General features: G+C 50.6%; 1 protein-coding gene across 2 annotated transcripts in view; it reads left to right on the forward strand.

The window, feature by feature from the left end:
• The window catches only part of FAM174B (family with sequence similarity 174 member B), a 40042-nt gene extending 17870 nt beyond the window's left edge, over positions 1–22172 (forward strand). Inside the window, exons 2-3 of one of the 2 annotated variants that reach the window (XM_052659929.1) lie at positions 3781–3912; positions 20511–22172. In XM_052659929.1, coding sequence (XP_052515889.1) covers positions 3781–3912; positions 20511–20514 — 136 coding nt within the window. In that variant the 3' untranslated portion in view covers positions 20515–22172. Of the gene's footprint in view, positions 1–3780; positions 3913–18677; positions 18726–20510 lie in introns of those variants that run through there. The other variant, XM_052659928.1, reaches the window with a different exon arrangement.
• Positions 22173–27572: the final 5400 nt, after the last annotated feature.

Below are 27572 nucleotides of genomic sequence, written 5' to 3' on the forward strand. Positions count from 1 at the left end.
CATGCACTTCCCTGCTTCTGACTCCCACACGGTAAAGAAAGAGCTCACCTTTCAATCTGAGAAACACACGAGCCACCCCCACCCCGCCCCATCCTGGCCCACTCCAGTTGTATGCCGTGGTTTCCCTCCAGTGCGGCCCTGCCAGCTTCACGGCTTCTGCCACAGGTGAAGCTGAGCCTCTTTCAACCTCTCCCAAATGCTGGTTTCCCCTTAGTAACAGACCCCGTAGCAAAACAGCAGGAGTTACTCGCCTTTTGTGAAGGGTGTTGTGTCTCAGAGATTTGTTGGAAATGCAGTGTCTCCACTGTTTCAGAACTGGTGTTTGATGTATGCATGAGGGTTCCTGCAGAGGATTGTTAGATGGGGTTCTCCAGAGAAATGGAACCAAGAGAGAGAGTGTGTGTGTTGTGTATGTATGTGTGTGTGTGTGTGTACATATACAGGCCAGAAATCTAAGAAGAGCTAAGATTTCAATTCTGAAGGCAGAAAAACAAAAATGGTGTCCCAGCCCCCAGGGAGAGGAATTCTCTCCTCCTTGTGTGAGGTCAGTCCTTCTTGTCTACTCAGGCCTTTGACTCATTGGGTGAGGCCCACCTGCGCTGGGGAGGGCGATATGCTTTGCTCAGTCTACCGATTCCAGGGTTAATCTCAACCACAATCGCTCTCTCAGACACATCCAGAAATAGTGCTTCAGCGAATGTTGGGGTACCCTGTGGCCCAGTCAAGTCAATGCATAAAATTAACTGTCACACCTTTGGTGTAATCTTGAGGTTTAAATTATCTTCTCAGGTGACCTGGTTTGGAATGGCTGGTGTTAAAGCAAGTAGGCCATGGTGTTCTAGAGGCTGGGCTGTGTCCCAGCTTCTCCCAGGGGTAGGTGTTTACGGGTCTATGTTAAGCTCAGTAGGTTAATTTTCTCATCACAAGACTCTGTATAAGCAGTCAGGAAGAAGGAAGGTGATCCTGTGGGTGATGGGGATTCGTTCCCGTGAAGCAAGGCTGCAGTCAGAACCCCCAGAATCTTTTCCCCAGGTCAGCAGTCAGTCCTGCTCCAGAACCAGTGACTTAGTGAGGTTTCAGGTTCCAAGTGCAGCCTGAGGCGTACAGTCCAGATTTTGCATTCTCTAAGCCTCGTGATGTTTGAGAAATGGTTACCAACAGTGGTGACTTCATCCAGAAATCATCTGGGTGCCAGTCTCTTGGGGCATCTATAGGAGCCTTCTTGAGCCCTCGGGTCCACAGGCCATGTCCTGTTCTAGTGTTCCAGATGCTCGTGCCAGGTGTGTGTGCCCAGTGGGCAGCCCTGGCACTGGGCACAGCTAACAGAAGGGCAAGTCCTTTGCAAAGTCAGGTGTTCCTCTGAATAGCTGTGACCCATCAGGGCGGAGATAGGAGACTTCCTGAGAAAGGTGTGGTGTGTGGGTCAGTGTACTTTCGGGGCTTGACCCTGGTCTAGAGGGCTTGGGGGTGGATGGTTTTCCTTGTGGCTTTGTCGTGGGTTGCCTGTGGTGTATGGAGCCATTTCTGGGCTTAAATGTCTCCATCCAGCATTGGAGATTAAATTGGTCAGGGTTTGTAAGTCCTCTGAGGCAGAACAAAAGATCTATTTTATTCCATTGCCGGGAGGTGGAGGGAAAACAAGAATCTTGATGGCAAGAATCTGGACTAGCGGGGTTTATCACGTTAGCATTTAAGCTCCCACACAAACCTGCTTCCAAAATACTGCTGTCCTGTGGCCCTGGGGAGGCCACTGGCTGTGCCCCTCTTACGTCTTAACCACCTGGCTTGGCGTTTGCACCTTGCTGCATCGTGCTTGAAATCCATGTGGTTTCACACACACACACACACACACACACACACACACACACACACACACACACGGTGCTTGTGATGAAAGCAGAATGACGGATTGCTTTGTAATGAGGCTAGGGGGTTGTCAGGCTGTATACCTGATGCCCCAAAGTCTCTACACAGAGAACCACGGGCAGCAAATACTATAGGCTCTGTAGGTTGCTTTATGTCAAAGGTGTAGATAAATATATATTTTTTCTATGTAAATAATCCTTTCACAAATCATGTTTTTGATGAATACTAGGCAAGAAAAGAGCTTCCCTGGGCTTTCCTGGTGGCTCAGACAGTGAAGAATCTGCCTGTGATGCTGGAGACCCTGGTTTGATCTCTGAGTTGGGAAGATCCCCTGGAGGAGGGCATGGCAACCCACTCCAGTCTTCTTGCCTGGAAAATTTCATGGACAGAGGAGCCTTGCGGGCTACAGTCCATGGGGTCGCAAAGAGCTGGATACAACTGAGAGACTTATACTTTCTTTCTTCAAGAAAAGAGCAAGTTGCTGTCCCTAAGAAATTCTTACTTGAAGGTGAACTTCTGTTTTCACTATTTTGCAAACTTCTTGAGGCGCTTCGTGTGCTGGGGACAGAGAGACCCCACATGTGTCTTTGACATGGTCTCCATGTAGGTACGGCTTACGGCCTGTGGTAAGCATGTTTAGAGAATATGATTCTTCAGTGCCCTATTTGTGATTTGGGGGTGGTGGTGCTTTGACTGGTTCCTCACAGACAGTTTCAAAAAATTTTTTTCAAAAGAGGGACATCAGAGGATACAAGGCATTTGGGAAAAAGTTCAAAATAGTGGAGAAATAAATGCATAGAGCATCAGTAGTCGTAAAACAATATTGTACCCTGTGGCATCCTAAACTCTCAGCGTGGCCTGATCAATGCTGCATGCTTCGTAGAGAAGGTCTGACACGAGACCGGAAGGCTTGCTCAGCGGTTTCCTGGTGGCCCTTAGTGAACGTCTACCGTCCCAAAGGTAAAAGCCTAGGGTCACAGCTCCCGATGGTCGTAAATCCTTGTGATGGAAACTATACTCATTTGTCCAAGTCCTTGTCATATGAGAGAGGCCGTAGCCCATTTAACTCCTTTTTGTTGATTCTTTTCTTTAAATTTATTTATTTGGCTGTTTCGGGTATTGGTTGCGGCACACAGGATGTTTCAGCTGGGGCATGCGGGCTCTAGCTTCCCTACCAGGGATTGAACCCCGTCCCCTACACAGGGAGCGCGGAGTCTTGGCCACTGGACCCCGAAGGAAGTCCCTCTCTGTTGATTCTTTTCACCAGCAGCCCTTTTTGCCGAGAGCCTGCTGCCTGGGCTGACTGAATGCCTCGTCTCACTTCATCCTCCCTGGCCTGTCCTCAGCCCATTTTCTTTATGAGTACGCTGAGGCCTCGGGAGATTGACCGACTTGCCTGTGATCACACAGGTAGAAAGCGGCCCAGCCTGGGTTCTAATTCACGGGGCTGGCCCGTGGGGCAGAGCACACGGTGGTGCCAGGCGGTGATGCCTGTGCTTGGAGCAGTGACCTGTGGCACAGCAGGGCTGGGGCAAGGGTGAGGGGCTGGGGGATGCGGGGACGAGGTGCCTCAGGCCTGGCCCAGGGCGTGGCTGAGCTCCATCCACGGTGAACATTCTGATCTTTGGCTCGTTGTGGGTTTTCTTTGCCTTACTTTGCCTTTTGAAAATCTTGCGTTTGGGTGTTATGGATCCTGACCCCTGGGCTTCACAGTGCTCAGGGCACATCTTTGCTTTGTGGGTGAGGACCAGCGAGGGATGCTGAGGTCAGGATCCCGCCCGAGGTCCCGTGGCCAGAAGTGAAGGAGCTGGGTGGGGTTTTGCCAGATCTCCTGGGAGCTGGGCTGGGGGTGGCAGCGTGGCTGACTTCAGTGGGCATCGCCCTGGTCTCAGGCATGTGCTTCCCCTCGTCCAGGTCCGGGAAGAGGCTGAGGAAGACTCGCAAGTATGACATCATCACCACTCCCGCCGAGCGAGTGGAAATGGCCCCGCTGAACGAAGAGGATGATGAGGACGAGGACTCCACAGTATTTGACATCAAATACAGGTACTGGGGGGCTTTCCTGGCGGCTTGGTAGTGAAAGAAGCCACTTGCCAAGCAAGAGATGCAAGTTTGATCCCTGGGTCGGGAAGATCCCCTGGAGAGGGAAATGGCAACCCACTCTAGTATTCTTGCCTGGGAAATCCCACGGACAGAGGAGCCTGGCGGGCTACAGTCCTCAGGGTCACAAGGAGGCGGACACGACTGAGCGACTAAACGACCGCAGAGGCTGGGTGGGGACAGCGGCCTCCTCCTGGGCTCACAGACTCAGGAAGGTGGGGGGGGGGGGGTCCACCTTGGAAGACACTGAGTGCCCAGGAGTATAATCTTGTTTTTTGGCTGTCTTTGACCTTGGGGCGTTCTGTGTATGTGGGGAGAAGTGCTCTGATCCCTTCTGGGAATGCATAGCACCCAGGAAGCCAGCAGGGAAATGGGTCTTCTCAGCTCTTTCCAGATGCTGACACTTCAGGGTGAAAGTGAAAGTGTTATCTGCTCAGTCCTGTCCAACTCTTTGCAACCCTATGGGCTGTAGCCCACCAGGCTCTTCTGTCCATGGGATTCTCCAGGCAAGAATCCTGGAGTGGGTTGCTGTTTCCTTCTCTGGGGGATCTTCCCGACCCAGGGGTTGAACCCGGGACTCCCTCACTGGGAGGAGCCAGCTTTACAGAAGCAAAAGGGGGGCTGGATTTCAGACCATGAGCTTCCTGAGCACAGGCTGGCAGGGGTCTGGTGCACACAGCCTCCTGTGCCTCATGCCAAGCACATGAATGGAAACTGCTCTTTCAGGCTTGCTTAGCTGGTAATGGAGCATGTGGGGTGGGGGCTACTCCTTGGATGGAACTGACTTCTGAGTTCCAAAGGCAGGTGTGTTTCTTTTAAGGTTGCCTGTGGAAAGGTCAGAATGACTGTGTGACTTTAGGACTGTCTTTTGGGTTTTGGCTCCTTTTGGGGTGTACTGCGTTTGGGTCTGTGGGAGTCTCAGTGTGAAAGCCAGGGTGACTGGAGTTTATTTATTTATTTATGGCTGTCTTTGGCCTTCACTGCGGCATATGAGTGTGGGTGTGGACTCCATAGTGGGGGCACATGGGCTCTCCATGGCTCATGGGCTCCAGAGCACCCAGGCTCAGTGGCTAGAATGTGTGGGCCTCGCTGCCCTGAGCCATGTGGGATCCCAGCTCACCAACTAGCGATCAGACCTGTATCCCTGGAAAATGGCCATCCCAACACTGGACTGCCAGGGAGGTCTTGGCGAATGTAGTTTAGAGATGAGGGTGTGGAAACCCAGAGAGGGGCCCTGGGTTGGCCAAGGTCTCAGGTCTTAGTGGCAAAGTTGAGACCTGAATACAGGCTGGGCCCAATCTGGAGATTCCACCCTCCCCCACAGTGTTCTGTAGAGAAACAGAATCAGTAGGATATATGTATACAGGAAGAGGTTTGTTACAAAGGTCCAGGTCTGAAGGCCTGGGAACCAGGAGAGCCCGTGGTGTGAGTTCCAGTGGGAGCGCAGGGGAAGACCAGTGCCTTGGCTCAACACAGGCACAGAGCAAATCTCCCCTTATCCTGCCTTTTGTGCTATTCAGGCCTCCAACAGGTTGGATGAGAGCTACCTACGCTGGGGAGGGCAATCTGCTTTACTGAATCGACCCAGACAATTGTTAATCTCAGCAAGAACACCCTCCCGGATACACCCAGACTACTGAATATTTGGGAACCATGTCACCCAGTCAGGTTGACCCATAAGAGTCACATCGCACACAGATTTCCCATGACTGAGAAAGTCAGTCAGTCAGTTCATCCCTCAGTCCTGTCTGTCTCTTTGTGACCCCGTGGACAGTAGCACGCCAGGCCTACCTGTCCATTGCCAACTCCCAGAGCTTGCTCAAACTCATGTCCATCGAGTCAGTGATGCCATCCAACCATCTCATCCTCTGTCGTCCCCTTCTCCTCCTGCCTTCAATCTTTCCCAGCATCAGGGTCTTTTCCAATGAGTCATTTCTTCGCATCAGGCCAAAGTATTGGAGCTTCAGCTTTAGCATCAGTCCTTCCAGTGAATATTCAGGACTGATTTCCTTTAGGATTGACTGGTTTGATCTCCTTGCAGTCCAAGGGACTCTCAAGAGTCCTCTCCAACACCACAGTTCAAAAGCATCAATTCTTCAGTGCTCAGCTTTCTTTATGGTCCAACTCTCACATCCATACATGACTACTGGAAAAACCATAGCTTTGACTAGACGGACCTTTGTCAGTAAAGTAATGTCTCAGCTTTTTAATATGCTGTCTAGCTTGGTCATAGTCTTTCTTCCAGGGAGCGAATATAGGTCGTCCATATCTCTCCTGAATTGTCCTTTTCTAGCATGACGTTGGGTGTACTTGGCTGTAGATGAGTTAGATTTGAGAAACAAGTGTTTGGGATTTTGATGAGAGCTGTGTTGACCCTGTAGATTGATTTAAAGAGAATCAGCCCTTTGTACTAGATGGACCACATCGGACAGAGAAAGACATATTATGTGATATCGCTTATGGAATTAACAAATACAGCAAAGTAGTGAATATAACAAAATAAAAAGAGGCAGATTCACACATACAGAGAACTAGTGGTTACCAGTGAGGAGAGGGCAACGGGAGGGGCAAGATAGGGGTCGGGGATTCAGAAGTACAGCCTACTGGGTATAAAAGTAGCCACAGGGATATATTGCACCACACGGGGATATAGCCAGTACTTTATAATAACCATAAATGGCGTATAATCTTTAAATGTTTTTCCTTTAAAAAGTTTGAATCATTATATTGCATACCTATAACTTACATAATGCTGTATATCAACTATACCTCAGTAAAAAAAAAAATAAAGAGAATCAGGCCCTTTTATGTTCTCTCTTCTCATCCATGAGTGTGGAATGACTTCCCATTGATTTAGGTATTTTAAGAAATGTCTTTCAAAAACTTCTCCATTAATGTATTATGAATTTTTGCTAGATATATTCCAAGGTGTTTTACATTCTGGTACATATACTTTTTACTTTCAAATGCTATTTTATTTATACTCATGTCTGAAAAAAATATACTATTGTGTTCACGTACATACTGATATTGGAAAAAGAGTTGTTAATGAATCACACATAAATTTCATGGAGAATGCACAACATTAAGACATGGGTTTGTTATATATCGAGGAACAAACCATTAACGATGGTTTGCATTTTAGGTAAATAACAGCCCCCTTTGAGAAGAATCAAAACAATTACTAATATGCATCTGTACTGCAGAATACTATGTACATAAGAAGTGGTTATACTGATTTTATTGCAAGTCACAGAAATAAAATGAAATGTGAAGACAACGCTGTCTTCATTGAGTCACAATGGAAAGGCTTGGCTGCGTCTTGCAGGCCTGCTGGGGTTATTATACAATAGGGAGCCCTGGATGGCTTTAGTGGATCACGGACTGTTTTGATTCTGAGCCATGGAATAGGATTTCATTTGTATTTGGTGTCTGAGCTGACTCCTTGGGGGCTGCGATGAACGGAGTGATTTTTCTGGTAGCCCCAGGTCTGACTGCATAAGAAAAGCCTGAGTAAAGAAATATAGTAGTCTGTCTGGACAGTCTTAACTGTAGGCTTGTTCCTGAGTATAGGTGGGAAGAGGGTCTGGATATAAGTATTACTGTGGTCTGAACACGGCTGGGTGGAAGTCGTGTCCAATGGCATGAGGAGGAGGAACATATTGAACCCACTGTCAGACCAAGAACCTTCCCCAGTGAATCTCAGTGCTTCAGACAATGGAGCAAGTTCCTTTCCTAGGAACAATCAGGGCTGTGTCGGCATTGCTCCTGGCTAGGACAGTCACCAGCAAAGGCAAATGATGGTAAATGATGGATAATTTTGCAAAGGCAAAATTGAAACTTTTTTTTCCACTTTTCTTGCGCTGTTGGTTGACATACAGCACTGTACAAGTTGGAGGAGTATGTATGGCATACACGTATTGGGAAATGATTGCCACAATAAGTTCAGTAGACATCTAGCACCGCACATAGTTAGCCATTTTTTTCCTTGTGATGAGAACTTCTGGGATCCACTTTCCAGGCAGCTCTCAGGTCTGTCATGCAGCAGTGTTACGTGGGGTCATCGCATTGCGCATTACCTTCCCAGGATGTATTCATCTCCCACCTGGAAGCTTGAACCTTTTTTACCCCCTTCGCCCAGTTCTCCCATCCCCAGGGCCCTGATTCCGATAACTGCAAATCTCATCTCCTTTTCTATGAGTTTGGTTTTTCTGAATCCCACATAAAAGTGAGATCACACAGTATTTGTCTTTCTCAGTCTGACTTGCTTCACTAAACGTGGTGCCCTCATGGTCCGTCTGTGGCCTTGTAAATGGCAGGATTCCTTTCTGTTTGGTGCTGAGGAGTGTTCCACTTGTGTGTGTGTGTGTACCACACTTTATTCATTCGTCTGTCAGTGGACACTTAGGCAGATGATCACATGGAACCACCTGGTAGGTGTTAAGGTAGCAGACAACACTTCTGCTGTTTGAGAATCTGCGTCTGCTCCCTGGTCTGTGGCCACGCTCTGGAGTGTGCTGTTTGGTAGCTGTACTAACGCCCCCTCCACCCCCTGCCCCGGCCCCGTTCTCTAAGTCACACAGCAATAGCATGGGGCCCTTTCACCCGTGGTAATTTTTAATACAGGAATCACTTAAGGTCCCCCAGGCGCCTCTGAGCCTCTCCTCCACCCCGATTCTGGGCAGAAAGTCGGGACCCAGCAAGTCCATTCCTATCAGTCTTTCATCCCCGACCATCTACCGTAATGACTCCCGTGTCCCGCCGGATCAGCCTCCATGCCTGCGTTTCTGCTTCTGGGGCTGCAGGCTTCTCTCTGCTGTCGCTTTGGGGACAGCTTCAAAGACAAGTACCTCTGCAAGCCGCTGCCACACGATTCATGACCTCAATCTGAGCTTCCGTTTTAAAGGAAGCTTTCTTACTTTCTGTTCATGGTGTCTAGAAATGCAGTTGATTTTTTAAAAAGAGTGATTTTAAAAATGTCCAGCAGCCTCATTAAACTCCTACGAATTCTAGTGGTGTAACTGTGGATTCTTTTGAGATTTCTATATCGATATATTTCATGAGACTAATAGGAGTGCCTCCCTTTCCCTCAAGTCCTTCATCATTTTACCCTTTTTTTTTAAAAGCCTTTTTATACTCATTCTTGGGCTCTAAGTCTTTGTTAAATAGAAGTGATGGTAATAGGCATCCTGTCTTATTCTTGATCTTAACGGGTGTGCTTTCAGTATTGACACAACAGCAGTGTTTGCTATAGCAAACACTATACAAACCATATAGGGTTTGTAGATTTTTTTCCAAGAAGCTTCCCTCTATTCACAGTTTGCTAATGTTGATTTTATTAAATGTATTTCTTAGCTCTGTTGAGAATATTATACTTTTTCCTTTAATCTGTTAAGGTGCTGAAATTATAATTATTTATTTTTTCCCCCTAAAATTAAATCAACTTTGCATTCCTGAGATAAAAGGAGTTTGGTCCTGGTCATGTTTTTATTCACATTGCTAACCTTCAGTTTGCTGATATTTTGCTTGGGACTTTCTTGTTTCTCTTAGAGACTGAGATTGGTTTGTAATTTTCCTATTTTGTCATATCCTTGTCAGGCTTTGTCCAAAGAAAGGTAATGCCGAAGAATGTTCAAACTACCGCACAATGGCACTCATTTCACACTCTAGCAGAGTAATGCTCAAAATTCTCCAAGCCAGGCTTCAACAGTATGTGAACCATGGACTTCCAGATGTTCAAGCTGGTTTTAGAAAAGGCAGAGGAACCAGAGATCAAACTGCCAACATCTGTTGGATCATAGAAAAACAAGAGAGTTACAGAAAAACATATACTTCTGGTTTATTGACCACACCAAAGCCTTGGACTGTGTGGATCACAACAAACTATGGAAAATTCTTGAAGAGATGGAAATACTGAACCACCTGACCTGCCTCCTGAGAAATGTGTGTGCAGGTCAAGAAGCAACAGTTAGAACTGGACATGGAACAACAAACTGTTTCCAAATAGGAAAAGGCGTATGTCAAGGTTGTATATTGTCACCCTGCTTATTTAACTGATATGCAGAGTACGTCATGAGAAACGCTGGGCTGGAAGAAGCACAAGCTGGAATCAAGATTGCTGGGAGAAATATCAATAACCTCAGATTCGCAGATGATACCACCCTTATGGCAGAAAGCAAAGAAGAACTAAAGAGCTTCTTGATGAAAGTGAAAAAGGAGAATGAAAAAGTTAGCTTAAAACTCACCATTCAGAAAACTAAGATCATGGCATCTGTCTGGTCCCAACATTTCATGGCAAATAAGTGGGGAAACAATGGAAACAGTGAGAGACTTTATTTTGTGGGGCTCCAAAATCACTGTAGACGGTGACTGCAGCCCTGAAATTAAAAGACACTTGCTCCTTGGAAAAAAAGCTATGACCAACCTAGCCAGCATATTAAAAAGCAAAGACATTACTTTGTCAGCAAAAGTCCATCTAGTCAAGGCTATGGTGCTTCCTTTGTAGCTCAGTCAGTAAGAATCTGCCTGCAGTGCAGGAGACCCAGGTTTGATCCCTGGGTCAGGAAGAATCCTGGAGGAGGAAATGGCAACCCATTCCAGCATTCCTGCCTAGAGAATCTCATGGACAGAGGCGCTTGGCTGGCTACAGTCCATGGGGTCCCACGCAGACATGACTTAGTGGCTAAACCACTTATGCATGCATTACATGGTTTTTCCTTAGTCACGTATGGATGTGAGAGCTGGACTATAAAGAAAGCTGAGCGCGAAAGAATTGATGCTTTTGAATTGTGGTGTTGGAGAAGACTCTTGAGAGTCCCTTGGACTACAAGGAGATCAAACCAGTCAATCATAAAGGAAATCGGTCCTGAATATTCATTGGAAGGACTGATGCTGAAGCTTCAATACTTTGGCCACTTGATGAGAAGAACTGATTCATTGGAAAAGACCCTGATGCTGAGAAAGACTGAAGGTTGGAGGAGAAGGAGATGGTTGGATGGCATCACCGACTCAATGGACATGAGTTTGAGCAAGCGCCGGGAGTTGACGATGGACAGTGAAGCCTGGTGTGCTGCAGTCCATGGACACGACTCAGTGACTGAGCTGAACTGTCAGGCTTTGGTAGAAGTTTTACTAGCTTCATAAAACAAATTGAGGCAGTTCCATATTTTCCTTTTCTCTGAGATAGTATCAGATTAGAATTATTTGTTTCTAAATGTTTAGTAGAATTTGCTAAAACTGTCTAGGCCCTGATGCTTTTTTGTTTGAAGACTGGAAAACACTATTGATGTCTAATTCTTTGAATAGTTACAGGACTATTTTTAGTCTTTGTTTCTTCTTGGGGCAGTTTTTTGGTTTTTACAAAATATTTATTTATTTATTTGGCTGTGCCCAGTCTCGTTGGGGCATGCAGGATCTTTACTTGGGACATGTAGGATGTAGTTCCCTGAACAGGGACAGAACCTGGGCCCCTGGATTGGGAGTACGGAGTCTTAGCCACTGGACCACCGGGAGGTCCTGTTCTTGGGGCAGTTTTGATGGGTTTTATTTTTCTGAGATTTTGTCCTTGTCATCCGTGTTTTCAAATGTATCGTCTAAGGTTACTCACAACGCTCTCTTTTCATCATCTTTTTATCCTTTGTCCCATGTGCAGTCATGGTCCCCTTTCATTCTTTCTCACTGCTGTGTTTTAAAGTCTTTGTTTACTTGGCTTTGCCAGGTTTTAGTTGTGGCACGTGTCATCTTCATTTGCAGCACGTGGGATCTCATTCTCTGACCAGGGATCAAACCCGGGCCCTCTGTGTTGGGAGCAAGGTGTCTCAGCCACTGCACCACCAGGGAATGTCCCCTTTGCATTCTTAATATTGCTTGAAAGTGAAGTCGCTCAGTCGTGTCCGACTCTTCGTGACCCCATGGACTGCAGCCTACCAGGCTCCTCCGTCCATGGGATTTTCCAGGCAAGAGCACTGGAGTGGGTGCCATTGCCTTCTCCAATAATAATATTGCTTGTTTGCTTTTTCTCCTTTTCCTTGATAAGTCTTGCTGTGTGCCGCGGCCAGCACAAGCAAGAGTTGCACCTGCACAGGGAGAGAACGGAGTGTCCCCGCTAAGAAAAATAAGAGAGAGAGACAAAAGATGGGGTTGAGAGGATCAGACCACAAATGGCTGATGCCTTTCTTTATTAGGCTACAATATTTATAGGATAAAATATGTGACTTAAGACATGCACAGGATTATTTTTTAACCTCAGGATACAATCACCAGACCCTTACCATTGTGTACAGAGCACTATAAGATTATCTATCTTACATGTTGCAGAAACAAGACATCTTGGGGCCTTAAGGGCTATAAAAATTCTTGAGGGTGGCGGGACAGGGAGCTTAGGAACGTGCCTAAGGCTCTGCATACCTGCCGAGCAGCTCCCAAGACTTAACCCTTCACGGGCAGTCCCCCGCAGCTGTGCATTTAATTTTATCCAACTGTACAAAGAACCAACTTTTGATTTCTCTGATCCTTTCTATTAAATTATCATTTTCGATTTCAGTTGATTTCTGCTTCTCTTCCTTAAGCTTTCTTCGAGTGCATTCTGTTCTTTTTTTTTTTTTTCTAACTTCGTCCATTGGCTATTTAGCTCCTTTATTTTCAGCTGCCTTGGTGTTAGCATTTATTCTGTGATGTTATCTACTTCAGCTGCCTCCCTCAGGCTCTCCGTATCAGTGCCAGGCACTACCTGCCTCCCTGTTTGTTGCATAGGACGATGGACTTCAAGTGGTTCCTGGGAGAAGCTGGTGCCATTTGTGAGGATGTGAGTGAACTTGGGGCTGAGTCACCCGACAGAAGACCCCTCTAGTCCTGGGGCTCAAAGACCCTCGGTCACTGAAGAAGACCAAGACTGGGTCATAGCTTTTCTTATTACAGATGTAGTGTATGGTATGGCGATTACAGATTTAAAAAAAGGAAACGTAAAATTACATTTAATCTCACCACTTAATGATAACTACTAGAGTGTGTGTGAGTTCGTACCTGTGGAATCCTCTTTTTTTTTTAACAGAAATAGGACTATGTTACACACACAGGTTTGGAACGGTTTTCCACCTGAATGGCATGTCACAAACCACTTTTCAGGTCAATGCGTTTGAAAGAGTAAGGATTTTAAGGCCGGTTTTGTGTCGGCTTCAGTGTTTTCGGGACCTTCTCTGTCTACACGTGATGGTCTGCTCACTGGTCCTCATCTTTCCTGTTTAGACAGAACTCAGCTTAAGTTTTTGGTTCCCGCTGGGAAACAGATTACATTTAAATCGGATGTGGCTGAATCATTACCTTAGTTGGTTTTATCAATGAGTGCGAAGAGGAAAGTCGTGTTTCTGGTGCTTGGGTGGTAAGGTGGTACCCTGCCTTGTATTACACTTGTGGCTCGGATAACATCTCCTCACTTGGAGCCCGTGAGCATCAGCCAGGCAAGAAGTGGGGCAGAGAGAAGGCAGGCAGGGCAAGGCTTCCATGGGCAGCCCTTCTCCCAGGCTCCCACGGCACTGAGATGTTACAATGTGTGAGGTTAGAACCCCGCTGTTTAGGGCCAGGTGTGGGGAGGGAAAGGGGCTTCAGTGGTAGAGAATCCGCCTGCCAGTGCGGGAGACTTAAGAGACACAGGTTCAACCCCAGGGTCAGGAAGATCCCCTGGAGAAGGAAATAGCTACCCACTCCAGTATTCTTGCCTGGAGAATTCCAGAGACAGAGGAGCTTGGTGGGCTCCAGTCCATGGGGTTGCGAAGTCAGACACGACTGAGCGACCAAGCACACGTACGTGCGTGTGTGGGGAGGGAAGAGAGTCTGTGGAAATGAGTTTCCAACTCTGTACTTAAAAAGGCTAATTGGAAGAGAGAAATGATGGCATAGTGGAGTGCAGAGAACCCCGGGGTTTTGAAATGGTTCCTTATTTCCAAAGGCATTTGCATCCTGGTTACGTGCATTTGAGCTTGGTTGGCCTCATGAATACGGTGGCTGATGCTATGGGCCTCTGTACCTCCCCGGTTTATTACTGAGGCCTTTTGTGACATCCTTTGGGCGACCCCAGGGGCGAGGCGGATGCTACTCTTTCTCCATCTGGTAGGTGGCACCAGCAGCTGTGACCAGTGCAGCCCAAAGGCGCTCTGCTTGGAGAACACACGGCTCCTGCCAGACTGGTTCCCTGGGGCCGGGAGGGAGGGTTCAGTTCCTCTGCGTTTTAAGTCTGGAAAAGATGTGCCCCGTGGGAGTGCCGATGTGCGTTCCAGAGATGCCTGCCACCCACCCTTTCCTGGATAGGGCTACTGAAGGGAATATAATTAGAAACGCACGAGATGTCCCCTGCACCTCTGGGGGCTGTGCCTAGCATCATCTTATCTTTGGAACAAAACGCGTTCAGTGGCTGTTTGCAGCCAGAGGCCCCTGGAGGCTGTGGTAGGAGAGGGAGAAAACAGATTTGATTTGCTTATCCTAGACTAAGGTCCGGGACCTGGGTCCCCACGGCCACCCTAGGGCAGCATCAATGCTTAACCCCCTGCTAAGCGCGCTCAGGGCAGTGACTTCTAGAATTCTTGAGCTGGGAAAGGCCGTTGGCTCGCCCCACTAGCCGTCATCTCCTGAGGATGAGGAGTGAGGCTGTTGGAGTCTCAGCGTGGGGACAGCTGCAGAGGCAGTGGGTACCCTGAGCTGCTGGGGCCTGGGAGGAGGACCTGCAGGCTCCCCAAGGGTGCTGGAGCAGCCTTGCTGCTGTTGTTGAGTCTCTCAGTCATGTCGACTCTTTTGCAACCCCATGGACTGTAGCCCAGCAGGCTCCTCTCCCCATGGGGTTTTCCAGGCAAGCATACTGGAGTGGGCTGCCATTTCCTTCTCCAGGAGATCTTCCTGACTCAGGAATCAAACATGCGCCTCCTGCAGTGGCAGGTGGATTCCCCCAGAGCATCCTACCTGGACCTGAAACAACCTCAGAGGCCACCCCCAAAGCAGTCTGGCTAACTCTCTGCCAGCCCTCTTGCTTGCAGAATGCTGAGCTTACGTGTTATATGTAAATCAGTGTCTCCTGAGGCATCTTTGTTTCTTTGAATTGCAATACTGGCATTCTGGGGGCCGTTCTCAGCTAAGGTATTGTGCCCTGTAAAACTAGTTGAGTTTTATGTCTATGAGAAGGGAGACTGTGGAAACAAGAATTTGTGTGGTGATGAAAATTTACTGCTCAGTGACTCTCTTGTTTCTTATTGACGTGTGGTTGATTTACAATGTCGTGTTAGTTTCAGGTATATAGCCAAAGTGATTCAGTTATACAAATATCTATTCTGTTTCAGGTTCTTTTCCCTTATAGGTTATTACAAAACTTGAGTATAGTCCCCTGTGCTGTACAGCAGATCCTTGTTGGTTATCTATTTTATATACACCTTCGTGCTTAGTTCTGTCTGACTCTTTGCGACCCCATGGACGGTAGCCCCCCAGGCTCCTCTGCCCATGGGGTTTTCCAGGCAGGCTTACTGGAGTGAGTTGCCGTTTCCTTCTCCAGGGGATCTTCTGCTGACCCAGGGATCAAACCCACACCTCTTACGTCTGCTGCACTGGCAGGTGGATTCTTTACCACTAGTGCCACCTGGGAAGCCCTGTTTTATATATAGTAGAAGGCAGTGGCACCCCACTCCAGTACTCTTGCCTGGAGAATCCCATGGACGGAGGAGCCTGGTAGGCTGCAGTCCATGGGGTCACTAAGAGTCAGACGTGACTGAGCGACTTCACTTTCACTTTTCACTTTCATGCATTGGAGAAGGGAATGGCAACCCACTCCAGTGTTCTTGCCTGGAGAATCCCAGGGACAGGAAGCCTGGTGGGCCGCCATCTCTGGGGTCGCACAGAGTCGGACACGACTGAAGCGACTTAGCAGCAGCAGCAGCAGCAGTGTGCATGTGTTAATCCCAGACTCCTAATTTTTCCTTCCTCCCTTTTCCTTTAGATAACCATAAGTTTGTTTTCTGGGTCTGTGGATCAGTTTCTGTTTTGTATATAAACTCGTTTGTATCATTTTCTTCGATTCCACTTTTGAGTGATATCCTGTGGTATGTGTCTTTCTCTTTCTGACTTACTTCACCTTGTACGATATCTTTAGGCCCATCCATGTTTAAGTGAATTTGATTTAGTGCCCTGCTTACGTACATGTACAGTTTACAGTGCTGTGTGAGAATCAGTCATAAAAAGGGGGAAAAGGGAAAGAACACACATAATCCTAACCAGCAGAGCTTTTGTAGAAACTTGCCGCGTTGTTGGGTTGTTCTTTCCTGTGGTCGGCGCGGTGGGATGAAAGCAGGGGAACTGCCCGGGTTCCCTGGCACGGGGTGGTGGGGTCCTCCCGTCTGCCCGTCTCTGCACTCATACGTGTAGCCCGGCCTCCCCCTCGGCTTCTCCGTCGTTTATTCCCGTGGCTGCTGTGCTGTCTTTCTGAGGCATCCTGTTCCCAGACAGCTGCTCCTGTTGATGGCTCTTTGTACCCACAGATGAGCTTCCTGTGAAGCATGGGACAGAGGCAGGCTGGGGAGTGTCCCTCCTTTTCTGGGATGGCTATAACCCAGTGTCATCATGCAGGACAGTTACAAATCTGAAGGGAGTAAACATAGCTCATGGTGCCTAAACATTGCCTTCACTTCACCTGGAGTCTCCAGGGAGGGTGGGGACGGGGTCAGAACGGACCCCCTTGCTGGTTGGCCTTAATGACAAAGCAAGCATGTCAGCAGTGGTTTGGCTGCTCTGGAGGAGGGGAGGGAAAGGACCCAGGGAGCCCTCCTGAAAATCTCTGCTCATCACCTTCTGCGTGTGCCCAGGTCACCGTGAGCGCAGGTTCTGGGCTGAGATGGCGAGATGGCAGAAACACAGACTATCACAAGAGGACCTGGTCTCACAGGGCTCTGTGGGCTGCTTGGGGCGGGGGGAGGGCTCGTCTCCCTGGCACCTCTTCCCAGTGGAGATAAAGCTTACAGGGGGTTAGGAAGGACCAGGGAGCAAGCCTGGAGCCGATTAACGGGCAGGGGGGAGTGTGAGGGCGTTGGAGGAAGAAATAATGGCACGTTGACAGGTGCAGGTTTGAGCAGATGTGGGACTAACCAGGTGGCGCCAACCAGAAGGAACCCACCTGCCCATGCAGGAGACATGAGAGACACAGGTTTGATCCCTGGGTCGGGAAGATCCCCTGGAAGAGGGCATGGCAACCCACTTTGGTATTCTTGCCTGGAGAATCCCGTGGACAGAGGAGCTTGAGTCACAAAGAGTCGGGCACAACGGAAGCAACTTAAGCATGCAGAGCTAACCAGGTGACCTGTAGCTGTGAACCTAGGACCCTCCCCAGGAAAGCGCTCCAAAGTTCATGGCCTCAGGGAAACAGCAGGGTAAAAAGAGAGCGGGGACTTTACGGCCAGCCTCCTCACACCAATCCCCATGTTGGATTTCCCCAGAACTTCCCCAGTCCTGAGCACTGGAGTCTGAAGGACAGCTGAGCACAGCACTCAGACTTGAGATCCAGAGCTGGTGACCTCCGGGGTGCTGGTATACGCCCCCAGAACTCCCCTTGGGGTGGGCGAGCGGGTCTGTTTCCTTTGTCCAGGAGCAGCCCCCGAGGTTTAGTTCCGCTGAAGAGGGAGCCTGAGGAATCAGATGTGCTTGATTCCTCGTGGGCTCCCCTCACTCTTGATCCAGTTCCACCGGCTCTGTGTGTGTGTGCATACGTGGGTGTTTATGCCTATAAACACAAGGGATGTCAACAGCTGCACACGGTGTATGTGGCGGGGGATGGGGTGCAGGCAGAGAACCCATCAGAGAATCAGGGGGTGGGCCCTCAGGGCATCCGGAAGATGCAGTTCAACTAAATGGCAATTTGGGGATGCCAGTGAAAGGGTATTTTCAGCGTGTTGGCGGTATGTAAAGTTCACATCTCTGCGAGAGCTGACGGTCTGCTTTTTCCAGATTCGGCAGGCTCACTAGCGTGTGCTTCTGTTCACGTGCACATGTGCTCGGGGATAGCTCTTGGGAATTGGGTCCCTTTACTCTGGTCCGATTCTCGTTTTCGGAAACCTTTGCTGCTCTGTCTCCAGTGTCCTGGCCCCTGCCCTTCACGCTCAACACTGAACTTGCAGCCGGATGCAGTGGAGAGCCCGATGGTGGGGTCAGGGCTGCTGGCAGGTCCTCAGGCTGCGTCTAGAGACTGGGGGTGAGTGCCTCAGCTCTGCAGATTGTGGATGTCAGTCAGTGGGAGTGCGCCGCCCACTCCCCAACCCAGAGAAGAGGCCATGTGGGTGATCTAAGAAAGCCAGCCTTCACAGTGTGAACGTGGCCATGGGGATTTATCTTTTTCTTCTCTACTTTGTTGAGTAGGGGACCCTAGTGGACAATACAAGGGTACCCCCATTTTTTTAAATTGGAAATAATTTCAAAGTTAAAAAAATGTTGCAAAACAAATATAGGGAACACCCAGATACACTTTATCTAGATTTTCCTATTTTAATATTTTGCCTCATTTGCCTTATGGTGGCTCTGTGTATTCAGATTATTTTTTTCTGAACCATTGAAAATAAGTTACATGTATCATGTCCCTTTCCCCCCAAATAAAGTGTGCATTTCCTAAAATTAAGATGTCCATATCTTTCAGTAATTAGCTACCTGATATTTATATTTGGGATCATATGATATCAAAGTTGTGGTTTTTCTAGAACTCATCTACAGATGTGAGAGTTGGATCATAAAGAAGGCTGGGTGCTGAAGAATTGAGGCTTTCGAGTTGTGCTGCTGGAGAAGACTCTTGAGGGTCCCTTGGACAACAAGGAGATCAAACCAGTCAATCCGAAAGGAAATAAAGCCTGAATATTCATTGCAAGGACTGATGCTGAAGCTGAAGCTCCAAAATATCGGCCACCTGATTCGAAGAGCCAGCTCACTGGAAAAGACCTTGATGCTGGGAAAGATTGAAGGCAGGAGGAGAAGAGGGTGATGGAAGATGAGATGGTTGGATGGCATCACTGACTCAATGGACAGGAGTCTGAGCCAACTCTGGGAGACTGTGAAGGACAGGGGAGCCTGGTGTGCTGCAGTCCACAGAGTCGCAAAGAGTCAGACACAACCTAGCATCTGAACAACAGCAACATCATGTGGAGAAGTTTGTTATAAGTTCTATTAAGTCCTTACTATTTTTCCATGTGATTTTATCATTGTTTAGCTGCCCAGTCATGTCTGACTCTTTTGCAGCCCCATGGACTGTAGCCTACAAGGCTCCTCTGTCCATGGCATTTCCCAGATAAGAATACTGGAGTGGTTGCCATTTCCTTCTCCAGAGGATCTTCCTGACCCAGGGATTGAACCCATGTCTCCTGCATTGGCAGGTGGATTCTTTACCGCTCAGCCACCTGGGAAGCCCAGATTATATAATGTCCACTTTTAAACATTAATAGATGGATACCTCTCAGATTTTTCCTCCTCTTGTAAGTCTTTGGATGATGTCTTGAATAGATTTAGTCTTTCAACTTTCCTTGATCATTGCACAAATATCTCTTGCACCCCCTACAATTGTCTGATGCTGTGCTTGGTGCTGGTGTTTAAAGGTGAACAAGCTCAGACAAGCATCTCATCTGCAGGGAGCTCCCAGTTTAAGTGAGAGACAGACATGAATCAGATTATTACATAAACCATAGGTCATAATCCATAAGCCAGGGGCCAGCAGCTTACTGCCCCCAGACCAAATCTGGCCCACTGCCTGTTTTTTTTTACGATTCCCAAGCCAAGAATGATTTTTACAGTTTTGATGGTTGAAAAAGAATCAAAAGAATAACGTTTCATGACATGTAAAACTTAAATGCAATTCAAACCTCGGCATCCACAAATAAGGTTTTATTGAAACTCAGTCATGCCAAGCATTTCTAGCAGTTAGGTTGAGCCACTGCCACAAAAACTAAAGGATCTGAAAAGTCAATATTTAGTATTTTCTGGACTTCTAAACAGGGAGAGCTTGCTGAGTGAGTGAGTGAAGTCGCTCAGTCATGTCCGACTCTTTTTGATCCCATGGACTGTAGCCTACCAGGCTCCTCTGTCCATGGGATTTTCCAGGCAAGAATACTGGAGTGGATTGCCAATTCCTTCTCCAAGCCCTGGTGTAAATACCCGCAGGAGTGCTAGGAAGGAGGGTTACAAGAAGAGAGGTTGTGTACAGAGGCCTGTGTGGGGACCTAGGAAAGGATGCTGAGCTGGGAGCCGAGCGAAGGGAAGGCGTTACCTGGAGGAGTGGGTGGGCATTGCAGGCAGCGCATTCAAAGGTCCTGGGGTTGAGGAGGGTGGAGCTTTCAAGAACTGGAAAGACGGCTTTTCAGTGTGATGGGAAGAGAGGTGGGGGTGCAGCTCAGGAGGTGCTGCTGGAGGGGCTAGAGAAGGGCGCCGTCCGCCCTGCCACGGTGACAGTGATAATGTGGCCTGGGGGATGGCTGTGGTCAGGGAGGGGTCGCAGTTGGGGCGCAGCTCTGCCAGAGGCCGCTGACTTGTTCTTCCTCTTCTTTTAGGTAAAATCTGTTCACCAGCGTGCTGGCGTCCTGTGGCAAGCTGGTCAGCTGAGGCTCGGGGTGTGAAGGATCTGGAAGCTGTCCCATCCGAGGTGTTGAAACCAAAACAAACATTATTCGTGCAACTCTGGCACACTCCTGTGTGTGTGTGTGTGCACACCATCAGCTCTGTGTGTCACTGCAGGAGACACCACCCTCCACATGCCCCTTTAAAACGTCACCCCTTCCTTTTCTCCCCAAGAGGGCCTTTGCCTTGCTGAGGGGTAGAAACAGGCTGATTTTAAAAATAATTTTAAAGTAACCCTGTCGACAAAAGTGAGAGAGATCAGAAGTGACCAAGGACCTAATGGTTTCTGACAGTCCGCTCTCCTGATCAGCTACGTTTTAGACGTGGTTTTTCTGGGCTTGTTGGAGCGCTGGCCTTTCATTGGTGGTGGCTGCATCCAGGTTTTAGAGTGTGGGGCGTAGAGCTGCTCAGCTTGTAGCAGGTGTAAACAAGTCCTTGTGGTTCCTTTTCTTTCTTTTTCCCAAAGGGTTCAGCAGAATTGGCCATGGCTAGCTCACAAAGAATTCTGAATATCAGGGAGAGACCTCTACCTGTGTTTGCTGTGAGTGAGTGTGTATGTGTGTGTGTGTGTGTGTACACGTGAGATAATTTCTCCATCTCCAAAGAGAAGAGAAAGTGCTCACCTGTCTTCAGTTAGTAATACCTGTTGCCTGTCACCGTTCTACGTTGTTGGTCTTAGAAATGGAATTAAAACAAAAAATTCACTGTGATAATTTGAATGGTGATCTGGTTGGCTGATAAAAAACCCCCTGCCAGGGACTGTGTTTGCTCTTGGTCCAGGAGCCCACCTGGATGCAGGTGCCGAATGCAGGAGGGCCCCTCCCGCAGGCGGGGCTGGGAGTCCGGGCGTCGGGTTGTCCCACAGCTCAAGCGCCCAGCACTGCCGGCTCCTGGAAGCGGGGCCTCGGGCTGACTTGGGACGCTAGAGGCCTGCCATCTCCCAGTATCCTTCTGGCGAAAGTCTCTGGGCAGTGCCTCGGGGTGCCGGGACCCTGCTCTTCCTGGAAGGGTGTTTGTGAACTCTTCTGTCCCCTCTTTGCTGGCGTTCTGTAGGGCTCCCATACTTCCCTGTGTACTGGCTGCTCCACCGCTTGGGATGAAAAACTCCAGCTTTTTCCCACTTGCCGCCTCTATTCAAATTCTTCAGTTTCCTGAGAAGAGGTCTGCCCTGCGTTGGGGTCCCCTGGCTCCCAAGCCCCGCTGGGCCTGCCAGGCTGACTCGCCAGCTGTGGGGGACGGAGGACGATGCTCGGGGACAGCCAGCCTGAAGGTGGGGGCCCGCTGCCCCTTGGTGCCTCCCGTGAGCGCACTGCTTTTGCTGGCCTCCCTTTTCCCTTTCTCTGCCCTGTTTGCTGGAGGGCTGGGCCAACTTTGTCTCTGCCATCCACCGTGTCCTCACGGGAGGTGACTCAGTGGGCCAGGGCACCTGGGAGCTGTGTGCCCTCAGAACCTTCGAACTGGAGTCACGGCTTCCACTTGCCTTTCCATCCTCGGAGAAGCTGGTTCTTCTGCCTGACACGTAAACGCCAGGTGCTTGCCACTGGGCCTGGCAGAGGCAGCCCCCAAGGATGACCCTTCCGGATGCCAGAGCTCTGGCACCACAGGCTCTTAAATAAAAACCTTTCTGGCGCGAACTGTGTGCATCGCCTTGGATGTTTTCTGAGCTGGGAGTCCAGTAGGGTGCCTTCCTGTGATCAGAGAGGCAGGCCTGAGGCTGGGAGGGGCAGAGATGGGGGACCATGGGTAGATCCCTGGTCCTGGGAGTTTAGAAAAAAATCCCAGGGGCACGGCACACTGCCCCCACTTTGTCCACTGTGCACCCCTTGCTGGTGGAGAGGCGGCAAGGTGAGGTAGGCAGGCCGGCCTTTGTGTCGACTGGAACTGGGGGGAGTGGGGTCCTGGGCAGTGGGGAGAAGGGAGGGTGGGGTGGGGAGAGGAAGCTATGGGGGACCCTTCTATTACCTGCATTATCCAGCCCCTCCTCCATGAAGATAAGTTCTGTTTCTTAAAAGCAGAGTGAGTTGGGCCTTGGAAAAGCAAAGTTGGGCTGGAGGGAATGTCAGCCCTGGTAGGTTGTCTTCGTCCCTCTTTTTGTCCTTTTCCTGGGCACTTCAGAGTGGCCGACTTCATGGTGAAAGGGGCCCATGTCCAAAAGGATCCCACACCCCCAGCATCTCTGCTTTCCTCCCTCGGTAGAAGTTTAGGTATCCTTAAATGGGGGTACCCCGATCCCGAAGACCCAGGAAGAAGATCACATCCTTCCACAAGTGCATGAAATTCCAAGTGTTAGTCCATCAGTTCAACTTTTTGTGACCCTATGGACTCTAGCCCACCAAGGTCCTCTGCCTGTGGAATTCTCCAGGCATGAATACTGGAGTGGGTTGCCATGCCCTTCTCCAGGGGATCTGCCTGACCCAGGGGATTGAACGTGGGGCTTCCTGCGTTGCAGGCAGATTCTTTACCGGCTTTATCTGAGCCGCTACGGAAGCCCCATCACATGTCCAGCGTCAGATCGTAAAGGTGTGGATGCTGTAGAGACACAATCTAGTCTGGTATCTTCTGGATTCACTTAGAAAATAGGACTGGAAGTTATGATAAAAACATTTCAGACTGATTTAAAAAGCAAATTTTGATTAAAAGTGAATTTATTATAAAAGCAATGTTTTTATGGGGGACATTTTGGAAGATAGTTATTAATTAACTAACTCGGAATGGCATTTCAGTGTTTTCCCCTTCTCTCCCTCCCTTCCTTCCTTTGGTCATTTATCTGCATTTATCGTTTGCAAACATTTAGTGAATACCCACTTATGCAGGGCTCTGTGTTAACTGGAAGGCTCAGGAAGTTGAGGCTGAAGGGGAGACCAGACACAGTGACCTAGAGGGATGGCAGGTTGACAAGGGTGTGGCAGGGATGATGGGGGTGGATAGGAGCCTCAGAAGCCTTGACAAGTGAACGAGCCAGCTCTGCTTACACTTCTATGCCTTTTCAACTGTTCTCTACACATTTGGGTCATAGGACCTCATTTTTTCACTTACCGTTATGAGCATTTCCCCATGTCCATAAATATTTAACACTTTTAAAAAGAGACTTGGCATTGTTACCTTGGAGAACTGCACCACCGAGGGACCCCATCTCTAACTGATACCCGCCAAAGCAGAGGACAGGAAGGGCCCCTCGGCCAAGCCCAAGGAGTGAGGCCCCTGGGGTCTGAACTGCACCCCAAGGAGAGCTCAGACTATGGCTAGTTTCTTTTCCTCCTCCTCCTCTTTCCTCCCTTTTAGGCCCCTTCTGGTATTTCAGCCTGGAGTCTGGGGAAGGATGAGGTCGACCTGAGTGCAGAGCTTGGCTCATCCCAGCCTAGCATTACCACTTCTCCTGCCAAGGCCCGGCCGTATGTGGTTCTGACCCTCGGCTGTCTGCACCCTGGTCGAGCAGCTCAGGGACCGTCCGTGTGTCACTGAGTGGAGCTCACAAAGGGCACCTGCTGCCCTGGCTCCCGACCTGCGTGCAGCAGACTCATCAGAGCCCTACCCGGCTTCCCACCACCGCCCTGGGCGTGGCCTCTGCACGTGTCCCCGGTGGTCCCGAGGCTCCGGGTGGGTTCTGGAGCACTGGCGCCCCCTGCCCTGTCCTGGAAGCGGCCGTCGAGGGAGGTCAGGATTCAGTCTTACGTGTTCTCAGATGTCTGTCCTAAGATCTCGGCATCACCGACGTGGAATGTCGCCTCAGTTGCGCACTACTACGTTCAGCATCAGAGGTTTCTGTTGAAAGTCTTGCAGTTTACCTCTGCGGTGCTGATGGTCATCCTTGGGATGAGGTCCTAGGGCCTGGACGGAACCGACCCCAAAGTCCGCACCCCGGGAAGGAGCGCCGCGGAGCGAGACGACGCTGGGAAGTGTAGGGCGGGCGTTCAGGTTGGGGTCGCGGAGTCCAGCACTCAGTCCACACTTGAGGAGACTCGGGCTCCGGAGTCGGCGGGAGCTTCGGCCCTTTCCCCCACGGGGGGTAAGTTCCCGCCCAGCCCGAAGCGTCTGTACCCAGAACCCTAAGCAAGACCCAGCCGGAGGCCGCTGCCTTCTCCGCCTCGCCTCGCGGCTCTCCGTGCCCCGCCGGGGGCAGCAGGGGTGTTGGGGGCTGTCCCCGCACCCCGGGACTGGAGAGGCTGTGGCGACTGCCCGCGGGGCTGGGGGTGGATTCGGACCTCCCTATAAAAACACACCCCCACAAAAACACCCCTCAGATTGACAGCCCGGTGCCCCCTCGGGAGACCGCCGTCAGGGCGTTCCCGAAGGCGGTCAGTCGCCAAGACTCAAGAGTCTGAGAGCCCCTGAACCTCACCTGGCCAGCCCAGAGAGCACCGCGGCCGGTGGGGGCACCTCGACACCCCCACACTTTGCCCCCGCCCCACCCCGGCCGACCTCAGCTTCTGCTGCAGCGCTGTCGGCTGCACGTCTGGTACTGAGGAGCCTCCCGAGGATGTACTCGCCGGAGCTCATCATGTGGGCCCTCAAAGAGCAGGCCTGTGGCCCGGGACTCTGCATTTCCAACAAGCTCCCGGGCGAGGCCTCATCCCGGAGAGCTAGAAGGCGGGCTCCCCGCATCCCGCCCGATGCCACCGGCCCGGGGCCTTCCCGAGTTCTGGCCCCGCCAGGCCTTGGCCCGTCTTCCACCGCAGCCCTTATTTACCACGATGCTCACCCCCGACCCGGCTCCCGATGTCCCGGCTGGAGGGTCGCCCATGGTCCCTCGTCCCAGATACTGGAGGCCAGAAAGCCGGCAGGGGCTGGCCCGACATGCCTTGGAGGGAGAGCGGGGATTTGGAGGGGCGGCAGGTCCCTCCCTGTGTGCAGGAGAACCATCCTGCTTGGAGGATCAGCATTTCCAGGTTCTTGGGTACCTGGTAAGATGGCCCTGATGTCTAAGGAAGGGTTAGAACTAGTCTGAGTGGAAGGCTGGTTGGCAATGCTCCTGTATGTCTGGGCTCTTCCTGGTGAGCAGGGGGGAAAAAACAAAACAAAAAAAACTTCAAAAAGTACTACAGAGTTTCCTTCTCAGAACCTACAGGTGAAAACCTCCAATTCAGAGAGGGTGTCTTGCCCACAAGGAAAAGCCAGCCTCCTGCTGCAGAGCTCACCTGGTCCCGCAGGCCGGGTCATCTGGAGGCAGCGGCCTGGGTCCTCCCTGGAGTCCAGGGCCCTGTTAAGTCCCTGATGACAGGTCAGGTCTGAGGCGCACTGAGCCACACACGCCCCGCCAGCACCCGGTGCGGCATGGGTCTGAAGGGGCGCAAGAGAACCATGCAGGTGGATGGGTGGCTGTGCCGATTCTGAGCGGGCGTGGGGGAAGACAGCAGGGCGGGGATCCCCGGGCCTGACTCCCAGGAGGACCCACTGGTGGAGGGGAGGCTCGGGCTCCATGCAACTGCTGCGAACAGGGGAGGGGGACGTGGATGGGGCCGTTTGGGGTGGCACACATCTTCATCCAATGAGACGTCGCTCTTAGGAGCAAGGTGGCACACCACCTCCAAGCTCTTGAGAAGGCCGCCAGCAAGTATGCTCCTGAGAAAAGCTTGAGCCTCCCGAAGCACCACCGCCCCCCACCAATCTCTCTCTCCCTGACCGTGAACTCATCAGGTGCATCTCCCAGCTGGCTCCCCAGAGCCCCACTGGCCTCTCTCCGGGGTCCCCTGGGCGCCCCCTTACCTTCCCAGGCCCTGACGTCAGCCGAGTCATCTTTGACTCAATGTCTCTTCTCCTCCTCTGCCCTCCCCGCCCCACCCGGTGGCTCACCGGTCCTGTCGCTTCTCCGGGCATCCTAAGTTTTCCCCCACCACCATGCTTCCCACCCACAGCCCCTGCTCCAGTCCGGGCCCCTCCTCCAGGGACCCTAAACTCCTAGCTAGTTTCCTAACTGGTCTTTCAGCCCCTGGGTGCCCCTGTGCTCTGCCCACCTTCTTCACAGGGAGGGCAGTGGACCCAAGCAGCTCCCTGTTGCCAACAGATTAAAAGTCCAAACTCTTTAACTCAGCCCGGGAAGCTCTTCACAGCCTCTCCCGGCCCCTCCTGGCCCTCCGTTCCCCCCTCCCTGCCCCCCCACCCTGCCCCACCAGTCTCCTGCCCAGCCCTTTTGCTTGCATCCAGCCAACCTTCTCAGTGGTCCCTGGATGAGCCACACACCGTCCCTTTCCAGTTCAGATCCAGTTAAGTCTGCTTCTCTGTGGTGACATCACCCACCGTGCTGGGTGATGGCTGTGGTGGCACTCTGTAGAGGGGTCTGTTCTCCGAGGTGCCCGGGCCCTGTTGGCATCTAAGGTAGCAGGATCTCAGAGGCCAAAGCCCTTTGCACGCTATCCTCGGTCGCCTGCAGGCTTGAGACCATGGGGTCATGTGGGCCTCCTGGTTTCTGCCTTCTGCACATCTGCTGTATTTATTTACCAGGTCACCCTGGGTGTGGGATGACATTAAGACTGCTTCATATACAATGTTCAGGGGCAGCGCTTTGACTTTCTGGAGGAACGGGGGCGGGTGTTCTGGGGAGGACTGACCCTGTGGGTCACAGGCACGTGCAGCACACACTTCCACAAGGGGGCTTCAGACGTTTGCTGCTTTTAAACCTTCTTTCCTCTTGCCACTGGAGTGTCCCCTGGCCCCCCGTCAGTGTCCAGCCTCGCATGGAGTCTTGCCGACACCCCTCTCTTCGCCCACCCTCTCTTGACTCTGTTTGCTCCTCTCCCATCCCTTCCCCTCAGTCAAAAGCATTGGCCCTCCCCCTGCTTGTTGGGGGCAGTTAGTCCACCCTCTTCGCTGAGCCTTGGGATGGTCTCCCTCAGGCTCTGGGGAACCTCGCCTCCTTCCATGAGTCCTGATCATACCCTTCCTTGCTGCCTATGCCCCAAGCAAACAGCACTCTTTGTCTCAAAAGGGGCTGTTTCTCCGACGTTGCCCCCACGTACTTGTGGATAGAACCGCAAGGCCAGCCAGCGCTCACTGGTCAG

The sequence above is a fragment of the Budorcas taxicolor genome, chromosome 21, assembly GCF_023091745.1.
Source record: "Budorcas taxicolor isolate Tak-1 chromosome 21, Takin1.1, whole genome shotgun sequence".
NCBI classification, from domain to species: Eukaryota; Metazoa; Chordata; class Mammalia; order Artiodactyla; family Bovidae; genus Budorcas; species Budorcas taxicolor.